The following is a 10,872-nucleotide window of genomic DNA, read 5'->3' as shown; positions in this document are numbered from 1 at the left end:
GTTTGTATGGGAATTTCACATGTGACCGCATACTTCATAACACGGGAACCAGAATTCCGATTCCAATGAAATTTAATAACAGTCAATAGGTATGCTGTAGTTTTCATTTGAGACTAAATTTGAGAAAATTGAGTCAAACATTTCCAAGAAGCAGATGTGAATTCACTTTCCCGAAACTTCCGGTTCCGCCGAAAGTGTCCAAAGTGGTCAATGTGAGTTTGATTGGGAACCAGTGAGCTATAACTATAAATTTAAGCAACTTAGAACACATTTTAAGAGATTTTACATCTTCTAGATACCGTTCTGATATCAATTTATATGTGAATTAAATTCAATAGCAGCCTATGGGAACGTTGTACCTTTCATTTGAGACTAAGTTTGAGAAAATCGGTTGGGCCATCTCAGAGGAACCGATGTGCATATTTTTGATCACATACATACATACACACATACATACACACATACATACACACATACATACGCACACACACATTTGCCGAACTCGACGAACTGAGTCGAATGGTATAAGAGACTCAGCCCTCCGAGCCTCGGTTAAAAAGTCGATTTTCAGAGTGATTGCATAACCTTTCTATAGGAGGAAGGCAAAACCATTGAAATTGAAGCTGGTTGCCAAAATATGCTGGAGTAATTCGCATCATATCGACATAGAGTAAACGCTTGCTATGTTGCATGGAGAAATCCAAGATGGTGAGTCACAAGAAAATACGTTTTTTGTACGTATGTTAATTGAGCTTAAAAACAATTCTTCCTGTGCTATATTGTAAAACATATCCAAAAATTAATCACAATTCAATAACGGTTCAACAACAAAATGATGGTGAAAAACCCTATTTTTTGACTGAACTATGCTTTAATATCATTCCTAAATTATACGCCAAAGAGCATTGGTGATTTCACAAAAGTTATGTATTTTGATGATATGTAAGAGTTTCTAGAACAAACCTAAGTGATTAAACTTGACGTTGTAAAGAAAACTTCAAAAATTTGATTTTAGAGTGCAATTTTAATCACACAGTTTCATCTTGCCTAAAGTTACTCCAAATCAATTTCTGTATCAGTTAGCAAAAGAATAAAAATTATTGTTCTATAAAAAGATATTGGAACCTGATTATAACACCTTGATGAAAATTAAGGTGTCTAGTGAAAGGCTGCAACCGAGAAACATGGACATCTGATCCCCTTCTGCCTCTTGCGAGTCACAGTGGCCGGAGGCCGGACAAAACCTTTGCTTACTATGTCTTGTTCTTTTTTTATTTTCCTAGATTTCTTATGTATTGAATGACATATTCTCTAAATTTTGCGACCACCGAATGAGAATTTAATTTTTAATAGCAATTTAAACGTCTCTGCGTCAGAAAATTATAATGAAATTTGTTTTTGAAATCACAGTATCTATCTGGACTTCATAAATATGCTTCTTTTTCAATTTTAATCCGATTTGAGTACAACTAGTTTCATTTAAAAGGGCATTTAAAGAACTTTGTTGATCATTTCAACATTTTCGCAAAATTTGATTCGAACTATGTTTTATTTTTACAACTATATATTAAGTGGATTTATAGCAAATTAGTTTTTTCGCAAATGTATTCCGTACAATCAGGCGTAACAGTTCGGAACGGTTACTTGTTATACATTCTATGTGAAATAATCTCAACTTTTCGAATATCAAGGTCTCGTTTTGCACCGTTTTGCCCGGAGGGGTTAAAAATCCACATTTTTTAATGTTTGCTGATATGGAGGAGCATGGTGATTAGCGCAAAATACCAACTGAATAAAACGTAAACAAACACTTTATATAGAGATTGAATGTAGTTTTATCCAATTAATATGTTATTATTGATATAGACAATCAGTAAAAATGATTCATTATAAAAATGGTATTATGCTTATTAGAAAGGTTCGATAACAAAAATTTATATCTCATATTTCATAACTTTGGCATTATAAATGAATTCAGCATTACAATATTACCTTAACATGTCATTTTCAGCCAGATTGGGCAACATTTTTGGTTTTGTCCGACTTGTTCGAAGGCCCGCCACTGTGCGTGGGCGACAATTGCCTGTTAATGACTGATGACTGATGACTGATGACTGATGACTGATGACTGATGACTGATGACTGATGACTGATGACTGATGACTGATGACTGATGACTGATGACTGATGACTGATGACTGATGACTGATGACTGATGACTGATGACTGATGACTGATGACTGATGACTGATGACTGATGACTGATGACTGATGACTGATGACTGATGACTGATGACTGATGACTGATGACTGATGACTGATGACTGATGACTGATGACTGATGACTGATGACTGATGACTGATGACTGATGACTGATGACTGATGACTGATGACTGATGACTGATGACTGATGACTGATGACTGATGACTGATGACTGATGACTGATGACTGATGACTGATGACTGATGACTGATGACTGATGACTGATGACTGATGACTGATGACTGATGACTGATGACTGATGACTGATGACTGATGACTGATGACTGATGACTGATGACTGATGACTGATGACTGATGACTGATGACTGATGACTGATGACTGATGACTGATGACTGATGACTGATGACTGATGACTGATGACTGATGACTGATGACTGATGACTGATGACTGATGACTGATGACTGATGACTGATGACTGATGACTGATGACTGATGACTGATGACTGATGACTGATGACTGATGACTGATGACTGATGACTGATGACTGATGACTGATGACTGATGACTGATGACTGATGACTGATGACTGATGACTGATGACTGATGACTGATGACTGATGACTGATGACTGATGACTGATGACTGATGACTGATGACTGATGACTGATGACTGATGACTGATGACTGATGACTGATGACTGATGGCTGATGACTGATGACTGATGACTGATGACTGATGACTGATTACTGATGACAGATGACAGATGACTGATGACTGATGACTGATTACTGATTACTGATTACTGATTACTGATTACTGATTACTGATGACTGATGACTGATGACTGATGACTGATGACTGATTACTGATTACTGATTACTGATTACTGATGACTGATGACTGATGACTGGTTTAGTTTATAACGAATTTAAATTCCACCAGAGCGTACAGTTCCCCTATAATTTTCATTCTCGTATCCTGCTCGGTAACAGCCCTTAACATTTTCCATCAACATTTATAAAGAGCTAACATTTCCATTAAAGCAGAATTAATGGTGCCACAATATGTCAATGCTATCTGAACGTCGCATGAGTAGAGCCGAAGAAGCAAAAACGATTCCTTGGAAATAAGTTGGGACCGGTCGTCTTTTTTTGCCTGCTTTTGGAATGTTTTAAAAAAGAGGGCTTGAACAGCAATCAGGTCGGATGAAGTAGAAATGATTGCGGAAGCTAAAAAACCTGGGTGAACATGGTGGCAAATTTCTAGCTGGGGTTGAACTTCTAGCAAGAAGATAATAAATTGGAACCGTTTTAGCATATGCGAGCGAGAAGTTGATGGGTTCTTCGTAGAATACCTTCAAACCATGAACATTATTTCAATTTTCCCCCACCACACGAAGATGGATGGCAGCAGAAGTTCCGGAGAAAAAGTTGAAGTCTCAGTAATCTACTGGCTGCTCCAGTCTTTTGTTGCGTAATTTTTCTCAAACTTTGTTGTGTTTGTAGAAAAGTTACATCATATGGCACTGGTCGCTGAGGGGTTGGGCTGGTAGTATAATCCTGGAAGTAAAATATCTCACTAGGGCAGGCGGGCGAACAAATCCGAAACCCGAAAACTGAAGTTTTTATGATTGATAATTTGATTATGCCACGTTGTTGTGAGATGATTTATTTTAAACGACGCACAGCTGTTATCTTTCGAAAAGAATTTAAAGACTTTGGAATGAATGGTGGCACATTTCAGTGACATTAAAAAATTTGATATTGAACCTACAATGATGGTGAGAAGATAGAGATGAAACTTTTATGCGTTACAAGTTTTATTTATAAATTGGATGTGAATTGCTTGCTAATTCATCATAAAAATAAGGGACGTCTCAGTACGATCGTATCATCATCCCTACAATAATATGGCACAGCAAAAATATTAAAATTTTATTTCACTTTCGTGCTGACTGAAGTTGCAGCCAGAATCGATTGTTTTCAGTTCAATTAAAATATAGGTTCATTCATTTATCAAAGGATTCATCATGCATACAACAGAAAAAAAATTAGAGTATAAGTGAATCTATATTTAGTTTATTTTGCACGATATTACAACTCAGAGCCAGCATGCAAATTTATTTTGCAAAGGAAGTTAAATTTGAACCTAAAAATCCCGTGAAAATAATTGGAGGAGGGGGTGGTAGAACTCCAACCTACCTATCTGGCTGCACTTGTGTTTACAACATTAAATATTAAAATGAATCATATTCACATTATTGCAGCTGTCTCTGACTAAGCCAAAATGAAAATTTACTGGAGGAAAGACACAAGTTAAAAATAAACGAATATTTATGTGGTTACTTGAATTTCTGTAAAAAAGCACAAGAGAAGAGGATATAATGTATTTCATTCGAATCCATGATTATGAAATATGACAATTTTAAATTAAAAATATGAAGCATGCTAGTCTACTAATTTTAAATTTCCAATCCCATTCTCTCCCCCCCTGACGACAAATCTATTCTTGGCTTATCACGCCAATTACGGGTCAATTCATCGCAAAAGTCAATTTCCGGATCTTAATTATCTTGCTACGTCGATTATCTTCCGCTCACGTGAACGTGCGGTGATTGCTTGCGAAACAATAAACAGATTATCGAATTCAATTTGACAAAATTAGGTTTTCTTTCCCCGTTCCCTAGCCCTAGCCCGGATTCCCGGCATACGCTAGCAATAACCGATTTCGAAAATTGACACTTTTCCGAATGGTTACGAATATAGCAACGGCGAACGCGGGTGCCTATTCGTTTGTCTTCTTGTGCCAACTGAGAGGGTTCCACCCGGCTTATTCATTTTCACATTCCGCATTTTTATGTCAATTTCAACGAAATAGCGCACCGTAAATCGGATTGGGACGGAAACCGATTCCCGGTTCACATCATCATCTAACTGACACTGTTTTTGGATAAATAGATAAACATAATCATAAATTAATAAATTTCATTTCGTATATTGAAAAAGGATACTCGCGAAATAAGGCGCAGTGTTTGAATTGAGTGTTTTAAGTGCGTGCACGCGTTCTTAAACGCATCAGTTAACGATTGCACGCGGCTTTCGCAAGTATTTGGCGTAAACATGTTCGCATTCGCTTAGTTCTTTCCGCCTTTATCAATTATATTGATAGAATGGTGAACGCCGTTTATGATCGGAGCTGCAGACTGTTGAAGGCCGTAACTTATCCACCCTAAATCCAAAATATTGCATAATATTAAGGGAGTGTGGTTTGTTGCTAAAACGTGCTAAAGGGTGAGAGGATTTTAATACAATGCGGTGCAATTATCGATTTTGATTTTAATATTTCCCCCTTTAGCTTCAGAGCCAACTAAATACTTAAAGGACGAAAAAATAATATCTACTGTTATATTCCATTGTGATAATCGTTATATATTGTTAATATGTTGAAATTTTGAAATCGGTTTTCTCAGTCTTTTTGGGAGAAATTATGGTAGTTTACTGCCCGACCTTTCGACCTTTAGTGTAGGCCTTTTCCACGGAAAAAGGGAAACACCAAAGACCAAAATCATGTTTTTTTTCGCATAATGAATCATGACCTTCTGATGTTTTCAAATTGGGTTGTATCGTACTGTGGTGGAAATAGGATTCCTCTCATAATCGACAGTGCTGCAAAAGCCCATCACATAATTTAGGGTGCTCAGATATCAAATTGATAGAAAATAAATTGATAGAATGATTAAGCAGTACAAATCTGCACATACACACTGTAGGAAATCGCCCAACATTTGCACGATCTGAAAGGGAAGACAGGTGTTAGATGCAACTCTTTGCCTTGACGGTATTACGGTTGAATTGTTAAACTGACTCGTACGGAACGAGGTCGAACCGTTGTTATTTGACCCAAAAAATCACCAGCGTTAGTCATTTCATCTTCTCAGCTAGAATACTTTGCAGTCTCTGAGTAACTCTTGCGAGTTTGAACAGCTCATATGGAAGTCAGTCTTTACCAGTATTGCTCTTCTCCCATCCATCTTCTTCGGGGTCCCCGATGGATCAAGTCTTACTAACTTAATAAGACATTCCAGTTCTGTCGAAGATATTACCTACCCATCTTTTTGCACACGAAACAAAGATGTTTTTTTTAACTTTTACTGATTAAAATTTTCATACATTATTCATGCCAGTTTTTAAGAAAATCAGTTGCATCCAGTCATACATCGACTGAAGAGAGCTGAGCATATTTTCGCCTTGCTATCCTCTGACTTAGCTTTTAATTTATTATATCTCTCGTAATTTCTGTCTCTTCCTTCGTATTGCTTAAGTTTTCACTTTGCGTTGGCTCTAGCTCTTGCATAAATAAACTCTCCTGCAAATAACCAGCTGATCGTAAAATGGATGTCGAACAAATTCTCGCCATCAAAAACTCCATTTGAAATCATACACATTGAACTCGCTTCGGCCATATCTAAACTTTTTTCGGTTCAAAGAAGAACCGCCAAGTATTCTGAATAATTCGAAAAAACTGGCGCAGAAATATTCAGCCGTGACAGACATAGAAAATTAGCCCAGATAAGCTCATAATTGAGCCTGTCTAAAACAAGCAAATGACTTTACTGGCGACAGTCTTTAACGAACCACTACTGCGTCTACATGCCTGCTCACAAAGTTGAGATCGACGATGTGGTCACCGTCATTCGAATCATTTATGGATCTACTGTTGCACGTTGTTGGCAATTTCAAGGGTCCCTTACTCCAGCGAACGAAAATTTTGAATGACAATCGCACTGGACTGAACCAAATTGTGTGTCTCTTCAAACTCGTGTCAGGTGATCTTGAGTGGGACTACTTTGAGCTTCTTCGATAAGAATCGTCTGCTTTTTTGGTTGTTTTACCATCGCGTTATTCATTACCGCATTGCACTATATACAAGAAAATTGGTCATTATAGCAATAAGGCTGTGACACTTGCGCAGAAAATCATTAGTTGGGCTTTTCCATAGGAAAACTGAAAAGTGCGCCTATTGTAGTCAGAGTCCACATGATCTATTACCATGCCCCGCGTACTAACCGTGAAGAAGCTGAAGCATTCACTTAAAATACGCTCTGCGCACTCTTTGTAAAAATATCAAAAAGAGCTGCGAAACTCACCATCACAAGTTATTAGTTATGCTCACTCTTGGATTAGGAAGACTGTAACTATCTATGACTGCTCTTAAAAATTGTAGGCAGAAAAGATTCCTTGTAACACCTTTAATTTTGCTCTTGAGAGGCCGCTGAAGGATGCTCTGATACAAAGCCGAAATAAACAGTTCGTGGTATGAGAACAGTAAGATTAAACAAGGCATTTCCAGCGCTTCCAGGATCACCAAAATCTCATCTGACATTTCGACCAGAAATTTAACTTAGTACAGGACTAGTGCGGGTACCAGAAACTTTGTGATATTACTTCCGGCACCGGGAACACTACAATTCTAGCGGTATGGCATGAGCTTACTCCATGATCTTTGCTACATATTCAAAGAAATGGATGCCATACTGCCCATGACCCACTTGTGTTTCTATGAAACTAAGAAAACGAGCTATAAAATTCCAAAATTTTTCGCTATTTTTTAATTTGGCGTCATCGCGGTTGATTTTCGTGCCAGGCTACTCATATATGATTGTTATTTACTCTTTTATTTACTTTAAATTTGAGAAAACACCAACCTGGCCAACCGAACACTACGGCTCCGTGTAGTAATCGTCAATACTACTTTGTCAGCTGGTTCGAATATTAATTGATTTTTATTTTATTTTATTTATTTTTGACGTAGGACTACGTCTTTGTTTTCGATATGGGGGTGCACTTTGCAAATTCTACAAAAATGGAATGTAACGAAAAATGGTCCAAGTTTAAACGCATATAATTCAGCCATCTCACGATAAATTTTCAATTTTTTTGCGCATATCGCCCCGAAATACTTCTAAGAATAGATTCCAATAGATAAAACCAAAGATTTTTGATTTCATGGCAATAAAAATTTAAATAATGTGCAACCTAGTCAAAATATCGTGCATTTGCACACAGAAGATAGCACTTCCCAAGTCCGGCACGATATATTTGTGTACCTAGCGCGCTACGCTTCTATGAATGACGTCATCATCGACTATTTAAAGAACGGATTTGGCCGGACAAGCTCAGTTGCCTATTGAACGGCAGGCGGAGCAGATCACTGTGCTGTGTGTTTTCAGTGTAGCTGAGTTAGATGTCCGATATACTGGCTGTGGAGGTACGCTACCCAGTGCCGTTCAACACGCGACTGAGCTTGCCCGTTCTAACAGAATGCTTTTTTGTGTTGTGCTCGTTTTCCGCACATTTAGTACAATCCCGAACACTATTATTCTTCTTCAAAATTGGTTGTACATTCGAGATTAATTTGCAAACACTGTTAACATAGTGTCGTGGTACTAGTTGTTTCTTTCGCTCTACCCATCATCATCAGCGTTGATTAATTTTGCTTTGTGCGCTTGGGTTCAACGTTTGAGGTGAATGTGTAGGTAGGTGTATCTAATTTGTTAACAGGGTTACTATATTCACAGATTTTTCTGTAATGTCACAGATTTTTTTTCACAATTTTTGATCATAGATTCTTTTTTACAGATGGCAGATTTTTGGCATTTTGATGAAAATTTCACAAATTTTTAGAAATATTGTGATTTTTCACAGATTTTTTTTTCCTGTTTCAGTTATCACAGATGGTCAAAAGATAATTTTTATCGAAATTTCAATGTGGCATCCATGTTTGTTAACGGTTGCATGCATAACCTGCATGATAGCAATCTGTGCTTTCGTTGCGTAAAGACGAACACTTTCTTAGCAACAAATTTACGCGAATCGCTGGAAACCACAACGAAAGTTTATTATTTACGTTCGGTCAATTCATTGATTCATTTCCACTCAGTCTATCCTATTTTGATTCTGCTAACAGGTACATACTACAAAGCCTATTTATGAATGAATACACTGCCACTCGAAAACCCGTTGCAAAAACGCATCTAAGTTTATATATAAAATTGTTTTCAATTCTTGTATATTTTTAGTTTCGATATTCGCTACATTTGTATGCGTACTTTAGGAAAGTTATAATAATGGCAAAATATAACTAGAAAGCTTGGTCTATACATGAAATGTGATTATATTATCTAAAACTTGATTAATCTTCACCAGTCCGGGTTTTTTTACCACACACAATCGAAAAGTTGTTACAGTTTTTCGAAACTGATCTTGTGCTATAAAGATTTAGTTTCAGATATTAGTTCGGTCACGGTTTTCTGTCTTCTTTCTTCAGATCATCTCAAATAAGTTTAATCGGATTCGATCACCTACTACAAATGAAATGACCTGATAACCAAGAAGGTTTGGTTCAATATGTAACATTCGATGTTGATTGGTTATGCTTAAACTGTACGTAAGAAATATATTCGATTTATTATTACTCTAAATGTAATAAGAAGGTGTAGTCCTACGTCTACAGTTCGTGCAACCCTATAGGGCTACCCCTTGTAGATTTTATTTCATCTTTTTCCCGCATGGATGGCTCTTCTCGAATGATTTGTAGTGTATGAAGAGTTTGGCTTTGGTGATTGTTGGACCCACGAGTCCGAATGGATCAAAGATTTGGACGATGTACAACATCGCCATGTTTTTCGTCAGGACAGAGCGCCATGTGTTTTGTCAGGACAGTTGCAGCTAGCGGCAACTGATCCTTGAACCGAGCGTAAAGACGGCCTGGTCATCCTGAAGCTAGTGGAAAGACAGAATATCCAGATCATCAGGTGGTACATCCTCAGGAACTCGGGAGAATTACATGCCCATTTTTTGACCGATAATCCAGTGGAATCCGCAATTAAGCTGCGTCACGGCGCAGTTTTATTGCGGATTCTACGTCAAGCGTCCCAGAAAAAAAGTCATCGACGTAGAAGACTTCCGCAACTGGTTCATTCGCGACTGAATACGACTGTCTGGTATCCTGTGCGATCTGCTACAGAGTATGTATAGCTAGGTACGAAGCGTTCGCTTTTCTGTACGTTATTTAATTGCGTTCGTCTGAGCCTGTACCCTGAAGAATCTACTGAAAGGGGCTGATCTTTATGATGAAGGGCACATCTTCTCGATGTTCGGAAAAATTATGCGTTCGAAATCTCATCACGCAGGAGAGTAGATCTTCCTAAACTGCGGGTCCGACCAAAAGCGTGTCGTTCAGGGAATATCCTGAGGCCGTCTTGCACCTTCGTCGTAGTACTCGACTCCTTGAAAGCAGGGTGATGTGGAAGATAACAGTATGACTTCACGTCATCTACAGGCTCGTCGAGTCTTCCCATGTGACCGAGCTGTAGGTACTCGTCCATGAAGCGCTGATACGATCCCTTGATTGCAGAATCTCGTTGCAGACGGCGCTGCAGGACGGCCAAGTAAAACCATCTGTCACAAAAAACTAGTTTTTTGCATCAGAAAAAGATCTCTTGAAACTGAGTCAGGTCCTAACCCCAACCGCTGTCAGTTCATACATTTTGACAGCAGTTGGGGTTAGAAACTGACTCAGTTTCGCTTCAAGCAAAAACGACATTATTCACGAAAACAAACTCGAATCTTCTAGGAACATTAA

General features: G+C 37.9%; 1 protein-coding gene across 1 annotated transcript; it reads right to left on the bottom strand.

Annotated features, from left to right (window-relative positions):
- Positions 1 to 2,007: 2,007 nt before the first annotated feature.
- On the bottom strand, positions 2,008 to 10,615 carry LOC131686912 (uncharacterized). Its single transcript, XM_058970923.1, has 2 exons — positions 10,510 to 10,615; positions 2,008 to 2,975 (listed from the first exon to the last, which is right to left on the bottom strand). The coding sequence occupies exons 1-2, from the start codon at positions 10,613 to 10,615 to the stop codon at positions 2,008 to 2,010; spliced, it is 1,074 nt and encodes a 357-aa protein (XP_058826906.1).
- Positions 10,616 to 10,872: the final 257 nt, after the last annotated feature.

This window comes from Topomyia yanbarensis, chromosome 3 (genome assembly GCF_030247195.1).
Source record: "Topomyia yanbarensis strain Yona2022 chromosome 3, ASM3024719v1, whole genome shotgun sequence".
NCBI classification, from domain to species: domain Eukaryota; kingdom Metazoa; phylum Arthropoda; class Insecta; order Diptera; family Culicidae; genus Topomyia; species Topomyia yanbarensis.
Note: the sequence above shows the minus strand (reverse complement) of the source record. Positions and strands in the feature narration are given on the sequence as shown.